The sequence below is a fragment of the Xenopus laevis genome, chromosome 9_10S, assembly GCF_017654675.1.
Source record: "Xenopus laevis strain J_2021 chromosome 9_10S, Xenopus_laevis_v10.1, whole genome shotgun sequence".
In the NCBI taxonomy this organism is placed as follows: domain Eukaryota; kingdom Metazoa; phylum Chordata; class Amphibia; order Anura; family Pipidae; genus Xenopus; species Xenopus laevis.
The window spans coordinates 13,464,058-13,477,830 of record NC_054388.1 but is presented as its reverse complement, the minus strand read 5'-3'; the positions used below and the strand labels follow the sequence as shown (position 1 = coordinate 13,477,830).

Genomic DNA, 13,773 nt, shown 5'->3' with positions numbered 1-13,773 from the left:
CATCTGGCATAAATACGCATAAACTGCACTGCCACTGAAACTAATGGAAAACGCACTATGGCAATTCTCACAGGGCGCTTGCAAGCTGAAATCCGCCACGGGACGTGTTTTTTCTTTTTTAGCAGAAAATCCAATACGTCAAGAAACTACCAATTCGATAGAGTCTATGGGATCTGCAAGCTTGAAACCACACTTAACGTAAATAAAATATGGTGTCCAAATTCTCACGAGATAAATGACGCAGATATATATATATATATATATATATATATATATATATATATATATATATATATATATATATATATATATATATATATATGTTTTTACGCCTGGTAACTTAATTAGGCTGTGTATTGACGATCATTCCTGCTCCATTCTGCGTGTAAATCGTTTTTCTATTTCTAAATAGATTTTCTATTTCCAACCAGTGGAATTATGGGGAACGAGAACAATGTGAAGTGCATGTTGGGAAAAGAAACCTACGTGCTGAAAAATGCATGAATTCAGGGCATATTTACGCCCGACTGAGCTTTTTTAAAAACACAACGTAAAAACGCCATGTCTGGCCTTGCCTTAACTCATTAAGTATTAGAAATAACAGCCTTCCAGAAAGTAGTTCCATCCTAAAGTGCAGGCACAAGTCACATGACTTGGGGCACCTGGGAAACTGACAATATGCTGGAGCAGCACTATTAACTGTGTTAAATGTGTTTTGAAAAAAAAACATGTTTTCCCATGACAATATCCCTTTAACATATTTTTTTTACTTGCAGTGACCCCTAGAAATCAACGAAGTGGCAAATCTAGCGCAGGGTGGGTACTGGATTCGCTTGAATGTGGACTTTAAAATCACTTCTAACAACAGGAAAAGCAGAATACGTGAACATACCCAGGCAGTTGGGGCCAAAGTATCCGGGGGCGCAGGCTTCGCATGTATCCCCCTGAAAGTTGGGTTTGCAGACGCAAGCTCCGACAAAAGGGTCTTTGCGGCAAGCGTTCCCCTCCGTCCCAGCAACATGGCAGTCACAGTCTGAAAGAGAATCCCGTTTAGTTGTGACTCACTGCACCCAAGTGTTACAGCCCCAATAACTCAACCTTTATACAGATCTCCAGCAGAGGGCACTGCGGCTGTGTTTGTAAAACTACAAGTAACAGATCATTGAGATTCCTTTCTGCTTTATTCAATTCCTCTAAATACTAACAGCATAGTAACCGCATAGTAACAGCTAATAGTAGGTCAGGCTACAAAAAGACATGTGTCTATCAAGTTACAGATTACCTACCACAAAACAGTGTTTAACCTGATGGTGAAATCTCCTTTCCTCCCCACTAATGGAACTCTAATTCCCCCTCTCTTGGTAGGAAATTCTACTGACTGCCCTTACTGTATAGAAACCTTTGCTATGCTGCTCATGGGGCTTTTGCTGGATATTTTGGTTTAATTGAGGTAATGAATTAAAACCAGGGGGTTGGATTAAACTTACTGATTATTTCTCCAACCGGCCGGACCTGTTCCCCAGTGCCTCCGCCATTGGGTTGATCTGGAACAGCTGAGACAACAAGAAGGACAGAAAAACTGAATGTAAAAAACACATTAAGTGTGTGGCCTATGTCACCCCCTGCTGTCCAAATACAGGAACTTAACACTCGAGACATAATTACATACAAGTCCTTTGCTAATTAATGTCCCTTTATTTTATCCAATATCGGATATAACTAATTATTACTTTATTACACCTTCCGAATTGCCCAGTTATTACCAACCCAGAATATGACCAAACAGATGTGGGCCTTTCAATTAACCATTTGTGTGCTGGAAACCTTGCACTTTTTCCAAAGTTTGTTTAAATTTTTTTTTGTGTGTTCTGTGGACAATTTGCCTTTCTTGTCTCTCTCCAGCCTGGGAAATGCTCGCAGCAACCCCACAGCAGACTGATCACGAGGCTTGGTCTTTATTGTTATTATAATTTTATTGCTGCCCACACTCTCATTCATCTCCCAGTCTGACATTGAAGTCAGGGCCCGGCTGTGAGGGTCAGCGGGCCCCAAGCAAACTTAAAGCAGCCGCAGAGCAACAGCAACAACATTTAAAAAATAAAAGGGAAGAATTTAAAACTTTTAAGGCAAATATGCCCTTTAACAAATTTAAAGGCAAAGTCCACCTAAGGAAAGTCACTTTATATTATATTATAGAGAGTACAGAATAAAGTAATATTGCCTTCGGCATTTGGTTCTAGGAAGGAGGTTTCTCCCTGCCCTTCAACTGGAAAGAAGATGGAGCCTTACGGTAGCAGCTTGGGAAGTCCATAAAGCCCTCGGCACAGGACTCGCAGTTCTCGCCGGTGTAGTTGGGTTTGCAGTAGCACCTTCCGGTCAGATCCTCGCAGGACCCGTCCATGTATTCAGAGTCACAGCTACAGCCTGGCGGGCAACACACAGATTAAACAACAGACTATAGGACTGGTAACCCCCAAGCATGCAGATCAAGCACCAGTAAAGATGGCGGCGTACATGTGCCAAGGTGAACCCTGGCCTTCTCTCATTGGTTGGAAAAAAAAACCCCCAGTACATTTATGCCCAAGAGTGATAACATTTTTGTAGAAACGTATATCAAGCATGTTTCCAGGGAAGTGCATCAACTGGAGGAAAAGTATCGGAAGGGGGATATTCACCTATTACCGAATAACCTGAATAAAGATGAATACCGGGCACTGATAAATCTAGTAGATTCACCGGAAACCATGATTAAGGCGGCTGATAAGGGAGGGGCACTGGTGTTGCTGGACAGGGAGGACTATGTTGCTGAGGTACTACGCCAACTTAGTGACGATACAACGTATCGCAAATTAAATAAAAATCCTACAACTGAAATCGAACAAAAAATCAAAGTATTGCTCAGTGAAGCGTTGGAAATAAAAATAATTGATGGGAAATTGGCAGCGTTCCTACAGCAACATAGTCCTCTCACTCCAGTATTCTATGTCCTCCCCAAGATTCACAAAAACTTAGAACATCCCCCAGGTAGACCTATTGTATCCTGTGTGGATTCAATTCTCTCCCCTATTGCAATTTTTGTTGACAAAGTCATCAGACCATATGTAGTGGCTCATCAGTCATACATTAGAGATACCAGTGATTTTTTGACTATACTAACAAGCGTTTCACAGGATATCGAAGGGGTCTGGTTGGTGACTCTTGATGTGGAGAGCCTCTACACCTCCATCCCACATGATGGGGGTGTGGAGGCTGTCGCATCTGAGCTGCTAAAAGATGACTCCATGGATGGTTCCCAAAAAAAATTTGCTCTACAATGTTTGGAATTACTCTTGCATAATAATTATTTCCAATTTGAGAATGACTTCTATATGCAAATAAGGGGCACGGCAATGGGGTCCAATGTGGCCCCCGCATACGCAAACATTTTCATGAATCAATTTGAAATAAAATTTATATATGATAACGAACTGTTTAAAACACACTGTAAAAAATGGATACGCTATATAGATGACGTGTTTGCGCTGTGGGCGGGGCCATATTGGACCCTTGAGAGGTTTGTTCAGGAAATAAACAGTTCCCTACCCTTCATAAAATTTTCCCTAAATGCTCATCTGGAGGAGATCCCATTTTTGGACACTAGGGTGTACAAACAAGATGGGTGCTTAATGACGGATTTGTATGTTAAACCCACGGATCGAAATTTGTTACTACACTATCGGTCCTTCCACCCACCACAACTTAAGAGAGCACTGCCTAAATCTCAATTAAGTAGAGTAAAGCAAATAGTAACCTCTAGTGAGAAAGCAGAGAAAAGATTGTCGGAAATGTGTAACAAATTTCGTGAGAGGGAATATCCAGATAGCCTTCTAAATAGTCATCTAGAAGAAATAAAGAATCAGGAAAGAACAGAGATGCTAAAAGGGAAAGAGAAGCACAGGGAAAATCATGTCACATTTGTAACAGAATATAACACCCTGAGTAAACAGGTTGCAAATATTCTAAGACGACACTGGCCACTAGTCAAAGATAACTTACCCCAAGTAACGGCATTTGACAGACCCCCAGTTATAGCGTATAAGAAAGGGAGGTCACTTGGCTCAATGCTAGTACACTCAGATATTGGAAGTAATAGTAAACATAAAAATATGGAAATCAGGGGGAAAGTTGATTCTTATCCCTGCCTTAACTGCAATTGTTGCTCAAATGTGCAAACAGGGGAAAATGTTTTTCACCCCAGAAGGGGTAACCCCATAAAAATAAGAGGTCGTTATTCTTGCAGCTCCACGTATGCAGTATATGTTATTAAATGTCCATGCGGACTAGCATACGTGGGACAAACCAAGAGAACGGTCCGTGAACGGATACGTGAACATAAATCTGCAATTAGGACGGGGAAGAAAGATCAAGCAGTGGCTGGTCACTTTATTGAGCATGCTCATAGAGTTAATCAGTTAAAATTTCAGATTATGGAAACTATTGAACCTAAGCGTCGGGGAGGAGATAGGCTAAAGGAGCTGTTGTATAAAGAGGCCTATTGGATCAGAAAATTGGAAACTCTGGAACCTGGGGGCCTAAACAAAGAGTATGATCTGAGTCCTATCTTCCGATGATTTTATTGATACTTTTATCTGTTTTAATACTGTTGTTTATATTTTTTGTATTATCTTTTATGTCTTACAGATATTTTTCACATTTGGTCGTCTTCCTATTTATATTTGGCACTGATTTTGTATACTGCTATAATGACATATTGTTATATGCAAAATGATGATTTAATGATTAGTCCATTTTCTCTATATATTAATTGTCACTAATGACCACTAGATGGTGTGTGAGTGTATAAATAGCACTATTGAATCACATGTTGGTTAGCTTGATAAAAGACCAGTTGGTCTGAAACGTTGCTGTAATGCCCTTGGTCCAATAAAGGCCGTTTTATTCATGAAACAGTGGGTGCTGGACTAACTTTCTTCGGAAAAAAAACCGCCAACAAGCTCACCTTCCTCCTAATCCATTTGTTCCCCAGGGGCTCAATGGAATCAGGGCAAATCCTAAAATATCTACAGATTGTAACAAAACTTAATCCACCTGGTATCTAAGTAATGAAACGTCTCTGCTGGTGGGAATATGGGAATGAAGTTTGAGACTAATGATTGATGGGTAAAGGCAAAGGAGAGTGTAATTTGCAGCTTTGGGCAATGGGTGTTGGTTGTACTTACGCTGGCACGTGTGAGGGGAGTTGGTGGGGTAGTCGGGGGATTTATAGTAACCCACAATGCAGCGCTCGCAGTTGACACCGTCTGTGTTATGCTGAAGGACAAAGGAGCATTAGAATGAATCTAAACACCAGCTCCCCCAATAAGTCATTCCCAAATCAAGGGGGTTAATATGAAGCTACCCCACCCTTTGCTGCTATAACAGCCCCTACACTTCTGTGAAGGTTCCCACTAGATGTAGGAACATTGTTGCTGGGAGTTGCTTCCATTCAGCCACAAATGAGTGGGGCAGTGATGTTGAGGAATCAGGTAACAGTTGGGGTTCCAATTCACTGCACAGGGGTTCAGTAGGGTTCAGACTGGGGTCTCTGCAGTGAGGGTTTTCTAATCTCAGCAAAAAGTCATACAGAGCTAGCTATGTACATGGGGTATTATTGTGCTGAAACAGAATAAAACTATTCCCCCCAACTCATTGACAACTCCTACATCCTTTAAAGGGGAAGTAAAGTCTAAAATAGAATAAGGCTAGAAATGCTGTATTTTGTATATTAAACATAAACATGAACTTACTGCACCACAAGCCTAATCAAACAAATGATTTATGCTTTCAAAGTTGGCCACAGGGGGTCACCATCTTGTAACTTTCTTAAACATCTTTGCAAGACCAAGACTGTGCACATGCTCAGTGTGATCTGGGCTGCTTTGGGATCGTCATAAATGATCAAAACAGCACAAGTCAAATAATATCTGCCAGAAGCCGATACAGCAAGACTGATTAATAATCACAATATACAGACTGCACTGGGTCCTGTGTTGTCATGTAATCTAAAGGGGATTTTATAGTTTTTGTATCGTTTCATATAAACTTTCTCCAACTCTGCAGAACCAGTGGCTGCAGCAAAATAATCCTCCAAATAGAATCCCAGTTTATCTGTTTAAATCTGGCTTCATGATCTTTGTCCCTGCAGCTGGAGTTGGAAACAGTAAAGGGGATGAAAAGGCAAAAATAAAATCCAATACAAATCTCGACACAGTTGCCGGCTGCTCTACAGGGAAACAAACAAAGCTGCTTGAGTTCTGCATGGCTGAGAAGTAAGGCGGGGGCTCCCCCTGCTGTTCATAAGTATGATTGTTTCCCTGCAGAGCAGTTAGGGACCGTCTGACAATTCCTATCCACAGCAGTAAATGAAGGGAGAATTTCACTGCATACAGTCAGGTTTCTTGTAAAAACGGTACCCATTTTTTAATTAAAGTATATTGGAGATAGGTTTCTTCTTCATTGTCACCTGACAATCCACACAGACTCCTCCTCCTACGACGTTTCCGTGGCGGTCCATGCTGGCTCTGCGTCTCTCCACCTCTGGGTCGTAGTAACAGTCGTACGCGTGCCCATTACAGTTGCAGGCTGCAAAAAAACAATATCAGATTTTGAGACTGAGAGGAACCCACCTGTCGGCTGGTGGCACAGATCCAAACATTAAACTGCGGCTCTCAGCACATTCCAGCCTGTAGGGTGTCTAAGTTATCAATGAATCACTATCTGCACTCACCAGAGATTTCCTACTCTTTATCTTTAGGCTCCCACTCAGAAATAAACTTATTAACAGGAAACTGTCGCAAGAATACAAACTTCCCCGAGTCCCTCGTGCAGCGCTCAATAAAGTAATAAAGAGAATTTATGGTTTAAAACCCAAGTTCGTTTTTCCCCCTTTGATTCTTTAGTAAAGGTTTCAGTGGTTAAATAAGATAAGCGTATCCCTTTCAATGGGAAGGGAAGGCCAGTTAACCCTGAGCGACTGCTTGGCCCAGGAGCTGACAATCGTGGTTACAAGGTCGCACAACTACATACGTTCGCACTCATTGGCGTTATCCTTGGTTGCGGGCTTCCACTGTAACTGGTTGTAACCAGGGCAACAGGTGTCGCATGATGTGCCGCAGGTATTATGTTGGCAGTCGCACTGGAGTCTGGAGAGGGGGAAATAGAAAGAATAATGAATTGGAAATGACATTCATTGCATTAAGGTTGGGCCTTGCTGAGCAATACCCGGCAGTTTTAGCCAAGTCTGACTGCACTTAATGTGCTCATTCTCCTGGCAGTATTCATGCAATAAAAGCTAAAAGTAAGGCCACTAACACACGGGCATTTTATAGGAGAAGCACCTTTAACAATAAAGTACAAATAAATACAATAAATGTGTATATCTCCTAATCCAAGATGGCGGCGCCCACGGAGTCCTCGTGGTCGGCACGGACGCCAGCATCAGAATAGACGCAACGTCACAACGCCGGCAACGGAATGGCCGCAGCGTCATGACGCAATCGCGCTCAATTTTGTCGCCAAATGAATGACTATTAAAGGGGAAGGAAACCTAGTCGGTTCAAACCCCCCACCCCCCCCCCCCCGTTTGTTGCCCACCCTCCCTCCTCCCCCCTGGCCTACCCGTCCCGCTGGGCAAATGCCCCTAACTTGCTACTTACCCTTCTGCGCAGGTCCAGTCCAGGGAGTTCACAGACGACATCTTCTTCAACGCGATTTTCTTCCTGCTGTGAAAGGCGTTTTGGCGCATGCGCAGTAGGATCATTTCGCCGGTACGGATCTACTGTGCAAAAGTCACGCGCATGCGCAGTAGATCGTACCGGCGAAATGATCCTACTGCGCATGCGCCGTTCAAAGCAGGAAGAAGATCGCGTGGAAGAAGATGTCGTCTGTGAACTCCCTGGACTGGACCTGCGCAGAAGGGGGCATTTGCCCAGTGGGACGGGTAGGCCAGGGGGGAGGAGGGAGGGTGGGCAACAAACGGGAGGGGGGGTGGGGGGTTTGCGCCAACTAGGTTTCCTTCCCTTTAAAGTGCCAGAACACAGCAGTCAGTGCCCTTATATAGGTTCCACATAGCGAGTTCCTGGGTGCGCTATTCTACTTTCTAATTGATTCTGATCTTGACCTTGCCTGTTAAATGGTGTATCGAACCTTTGCCGCCTGGACCTAACTACGCCTTTCTCTTAAACCCTTGGATACCTCGAACTGGTTGGACTGTGCTTCCTCCTTGGTCCGCTACCTCTGGTTGAGCCTTCGGGCCCCTGACACAGCCTTATTATAGGAACGCAGCCTGCAGCCGGAACAGGGAACTAAATGTGTATTTTAGGGATTTTCCTGCATTCCGAAAAGAGGAAAAATGTGGATTCAATAAATCGTGTTTACTGCAAATGTATCACTTCAGTTAGAGTGTCAGCTTCTCTTCCTCTAACCAGCATCAAGAATGTCTGCCTCTGAGCACCCTGACCTGTCTCATCTCTGTGCCTCAACCCCCCTTCAACCTATTTCTTTTCTACAAGGCGAGACCTCTGTTTTAGCTCAAGGTGAATTCCTCTGCCTGAGAAGTGGGGAGTCTGGAACGGTCGGTGCAGGAATGTACTTGTGCTGTATCTGCTGCAATGTAGAACAATACAGAATGGCCCACGATTAACATTAATGGAAAATACTCCCCTTTAAAAGTGATCATTATCTGTTTTCCCTTAAAAATACTGGGTATAACTTACTGTGTGCCCAGAACATCCCTTCTCTGTATATTTGTATTTATACATATGGGAAGGAGGTGCCATATTGTTTCCCTTAGACAGTACAGTATGAGGGTATAACTTATTGTGTGCCCAGAACATTCCTTCTCTGTATATTTGTATTTATACATATGGGAAGGAGGTGCCATATTGTTTCCCTTAGACAGTAAAGTATGAGGGTATAGCTTATTGTGTGCCCAGAACATTCCTTCTCTGTATATTTGTATTTATACATATGGGAAGGAGGTGCCATATTGTTTCCCTTAGACAGTAAAGTATGAGGGTATAGCTTATTGTGTGCCCAGAACATTCCTTCTCTGTATATTTGTATTTATACATATGGGAAGGAGGTGCCATATTGTTTCCCTTAGACAGTACAGTATGAGGGTATAACTTATTGTGTGCCCAGAACATTCCTTCTCTGTATATTTGTATTTATACATATGGGAAGGAGGTGCCATATTGTTTCCCTTAGACAGTAAAGTATGAGGGTATAGCTTATTGTGTGCCCAGAACATTCCTTCTCTGTATATTTGTATTTATACATATGGGAAGGAGGTGCCATATTGTTTCCCTTAGACAGTAAAGTATGAGGGTATAGCTTATTGTGTGCCCAGAACATTCCTTCTCTGTATATTTGTATTTATACATATGGGAAGGAGGTGCCATATTGTTTCCCTTAGACAGTAAAGTATGAGGGTATAGCTTATTGTGTGCCCAGAACATTCCTTCTCTGTATATTTGTATTTATACATATGGGAAGGAGGTGCCATATTGATTCCCTTAGACAGTACAGTATGAGGGTATAGCTTATTGTGTGCCCAGAACATTCCTTCTCTGTATATTTGTATTTATACATATGGGAAGGAGGTGCCATATTGTTTCCCTTAGACAGTAATGTATGAGGGTTTAGCTTATTGTGTGCCCAGAACATTCCTTCTCCGTATATTTGTACTTGTACACACTGGAGAGAGCTGCAATAGGGCTTCTCATTGCAAATTAAATGCATAAATGGAAGGAAGGAGACTGCAAAAGTGATTCATGCGGTTTCCTCTCTACCACAGAAATGCAAAGAGAAATCAGTAGCAGAGCAGTGAGAGTCCCTGAATGATTAATGATCATAGAGGTTACGGGTGACGGGCCCTCGGGTGCTACAGAAAGTTCCTGATCACAGACAGCTGACAAATGTACAAGCCCAGCCCGGAGGCAAGCGAGAGAGAGAGAGCTGCTGACAGATACATGGATAATCGCCAGGGCCGGAACTAGGGGTAGTCAGAGTAGGCACGTGCCCAGGGCGCAAAGCTGGGGGGCGCTCTCTCGCCTACCCCATGTCCGGTCCCGTCTCTCCCCGGCCACTGCTGTAATCTCTGTGCGTAAATGCGCTTCTGCGCATGCGCACACAAGCACAGTTTCCATCTCTCTCGGCGCTGCTGGAATTTCGGTAAAAGTAAATGAGCTTCTGCACATGCGTTCAAGAGCGCTATTTCGTGCGTGCTCACTCGCGTGCCGGCGCCGTGGCCCACCAGGTTGCCTAGGGCACTGCTCGGGTTGGCCCGGCTCTGATAAGCGCCATTTAATCTTCCTAGATATTACGTGTCCAAGCGTTGCAATTCCCTACAGATGCCGCTGCATTAGCATAAACCAGGTGCCCCTAATGCTGGTATTAACCCCTTCAACCTCCCAGCAAGGGTGGCAAAAGCCAGTCTAAGAATGGCCTATGCACATACAGATATTGTTGGATACAGGGTTTCATATTATAATCTGACATTGTGATATGGTTGCACCTATAGGGTCCCCCATGCAACGAGGCCCCACGTGAGCAAGCAATACACTAAGGGGCAGAAGTGAAAATTTTAATTGACTAGGGAATAGTCCAAATTCGATTCGAATTTGAAAAATTATTAGAAAATTCCAATTTCGAAATTTATCATGTACGGTCTCTTTAAAAATTCAACTTCGACCATTCGCCATCTAAAACTTGGCCAATTGCTGTTTTAGCCTATGGGAGACCTCCTAGAACCCATTTGGAGTCAATTGGTGGACTTTGGAAAACTTTGAATCGTATATATTTGAATTCTAATGCGATATTACTTCGATTCGTACGATTTGAATCCGATCAAGAACGGACCTATTCAGCCGAAAACTGACCTATTTGGCCAAAAAAACCTTCAATCTAATTTCGGTTGGTCTTTTTGAATTTCGAAGTTTTTCAAATTCGACCCTTGATAAAATTGCCTCTAAGCAGTTGCAGATCGTATAAGGACCAGTGAAAAAGAATGCACCCACCTGTAGGGGTTGGCCGGATCCTTGGCGTTGCACACCTCCGCATGCCCGTTACATACACACCGTCCACCAATGCTGATATCCTTGATGCTGTAGTAATACTAGAAATATAAGCAAATAGGTCACTTGAAATGTGCAATCCTGGGGTAAAAGTAGCAGGAAATAGAAAAATCCCCCAACTCCCCAGTGGATTTACTCATCACTCCCAGTGCAGAACTATCACATGCACATTTGCCAATTAAGTTGCTTCACCTAAGCAGCGAGGCTATTATTATTATTATTATTATTATCAGGGTGCAAATAACCCACCCCTAGGGATGAAATACATAAAATAGATTCCCTGCAATACCACGTGTAACCAGCAGATGGCATTGTATAACTGTCTTCTTTGGGGCAACTGCCCTGGGTCAATTCTCTGGGGCAGCTAAGAATAATGTAAGTTATTATACAGAAGGGCTGACCCACCTGCAGCCTGTGCCGCTTTATCGAAATGATAACTCCCTGCACCTGCAATAACCCTCTGTGTTTTACAAAAAACTGTGCTACATAATTAGGAAGATCTCTTACCCTGCGGGTCACTGTGGGATCCCTCAGCGTTATGCCCATAAGATGTCCCAGCAGGGTGTTGGTCCTTAGGAACCTCAGGCGGATGGTTGTGGCTTTGGTGAAGTTCATCAGAAGGGGGGAGTATGAGAAATTCATGGCACCGGGGCGTTTGTTTACCAAAGAGACCACAATCTGAAATGAAAGAGGGGTCAGTTAGCAAAACACTGATTGGCTGGAGCTGCAGGGAGTTTTCGGGAGTAGCAGACACACCTCTCCGTTCTCCAGCGGCACGATACGGGAATGCTCGGTGGTACAAATGACATCATCGTCCCTAACGATCCTCTGCAAAGTTTGGGGTCCGAAGCGCTCCAGGCAGTCTCTCTTGGATGCTGGGACAGGAAGATTTTATTGCAAAGGGAAAGACGTTCATTAGTGAGCAGGAAATCACAAAGGGCCCGACAACAACTGAATGTCTATAGATGGCACAGGAGTTGCAGGTTGGACAGGTATAAAGGTGTACTGCCCTTCTATATAATCTTATCATTTTATCCTAATCTGCCGTTCTATCCTTATCTTCTATCCTTATCTACAACTTCTGCTCAGCAACAACCCCCAAAGTTAGGGGCACTAGCTATTAACCTCAAGTTTAACAGCTCTATCAACATTCTTTCCCTTTAAATAATCCTACTGACAGATGAGATCACAGTTCAAGTTGCCCTTTAGGGCCAGATAACACTGTGCATATCTGTGGCAGCTCCAGGCAAACAAAAATATAGACTTTTTTTTTTCCTTACGAACTGTAAAAATCCTTATAAGGACTCTGAGCCTTTAAAAATAGAAATGAGGATTCTGGAGAAAGGGATCGAGAGGTTAAGAGACATCGGCAGGAACAGGAGAAGGACAGACAGAAGGTAATTAGCACCCAAGGGACACGGACAGAGAAAATTAAAGGGGGAACTATACCTTAAACAAAAAGTCATAGGCAACTTTGCTATTGGTTTATATGTTATATTTCCTTTCTCCTAAGGGCAGAGACAGACAAGAAGATTTTGGGAGATTTAGTCGCCCGGCGACAAATCGCCTCTTGTTCAGACGACTAATCTCCCTGATCTGGCTCCGCGGCTAGAATCTAAATCGCAGACAGGATGGCACTAGGAGCGTTTCGTTGCCCGAAGTTTGTAGCCAGCAGGGAGGCAGTTCGGGGCGATGTCACCCGAACAAGAGGCGATTTGTCGCCTGTAGTGATGGGCGAATTTGGGGCGTTTCGCGATTCGCGAAACGCCCAGCAAACTTTCACGGCAGTTTCGCAAATTTATTCGCCGGCGGCAAATCACGGGAATTCACAGCGAACACGCGCCTGGCGAATACATTTGCCCATCACTAGTCGCCGGGTGACTAAATCTCCCCGAATCTTCTTGTCTATCTCTGCCCTAATGTTACATGGTTTCTAGGTATCAGTCACCCCCAGCAACCACACGGCAGATATACTAATTATTTGTAGAAATAATTCGTCATTGCTCTAATCCAACTAATACCCACCCCCCACTGTACCACTGCCCTTACAGAGATCCCACAAACACCCTTTCTCTGTTCTGTTTTGTGCCCGGCACTCTCTCTCAAGGTGGGAAGAGACCCACTGGAAGTAAAGCAGTAGCCCAAGTACTAGTAAAAAAAGACTTTATTAGGACATACATAAGCCTAGCACGTTTCGTGCATGAGTGGGCACTTATTAAAGGAGAAGCAAAGGTTAAAACTAAGTAAGCCTTATCAGAAAGATCCATCTAAATGTACCAGTAAACCCTCAAAGTAATTCTGCTCTGAGTCCTCTGTCAAAAGAAACAGCACATTTCTTTCCTTCTATTGTGTACTCATGGGCTTCTGTATCAGACTAACTGTTTTCAGCTTAAACCTCCAGGGCTAGGGCTTGAGCATGCTCAGTTTGCTCCTCTTCCCTTCTCTGCTGTAATCTGAGCCCAGATCTATAAGTGAGCAGGGAGAGACTCAGCAGGAAGTGAAGTCACACCAAGCTAATACTGCAGCTGCTATCCTAAACAAACAGAGAGCTTCTAATGCTTTTTACTCAGGTATGGTAAAACATTCTACAGAATAGATAAAGCATTCTAGCTTGCACAATTTCAGCTAATCTATTGGCAATAAAATGCCTCCGTAGCTT

General features: G+C 43.5%; 1 protein-coding gene across 5 annotated transcripts in view; it reads right to left on the bottom strand.

Moving 5' to 3' along the window:
• The window catches only part of LOC108702189 (laminin subunit alpha-5), an 85,567-nt gene that overhangs the window by 37,540 nt on the left and 34,254 nt on the right, over positions 1 to 13,773 (bottom strand). For 3 of the 5 annotated variants that reach the window (XM_041578877.1, XM_041578879.1, XM_041578880.1), the window contains exons 4-12: positions 11,871 to 11,989; positions 11,622 to 11,792; positions 11,058 to 11,155; positions 7,066 to 7,181; positions 6,503 to 6,621; positions 5,220 to 5,310; positions 2,290 to 2,424; positions 1,488 to 1,553; positions 893 to 1,033 (exon numbers count right to left, since the gene is read on the bottom strand). In XM_041578877.1, coding sequence (XP_041434811.1) covers positions 893 to 1,033; positions 1,488 to 1,553; positions 2,290 to 2,424; positions 5,220 to 5,310; positions 6,503 to 6,621; positions 7,066 to 7,181; positions 11,058 to 11,155; positions 11,622 to 11,792; positions 11,871 to 11,989 — 1,056 coding nt within the window. Of the gene's footprint in view, positions 1 to 892; positions 1,034 to 1,487; positions 1,554 to 2,289; positions 2,425 to 5,219; positions 5,311 to 6,502; positions 6,622 to 7,065; positions 7,182 to 11,057; positions 11,156 to 11,621; positions 11,793 to 11,870; positions 11,990 to 13,773 lie in introns of those variants that run through there. The other 2 variants (XM_041578878.1, XM_041578881.1) reach the window with 2 other exon arrangements.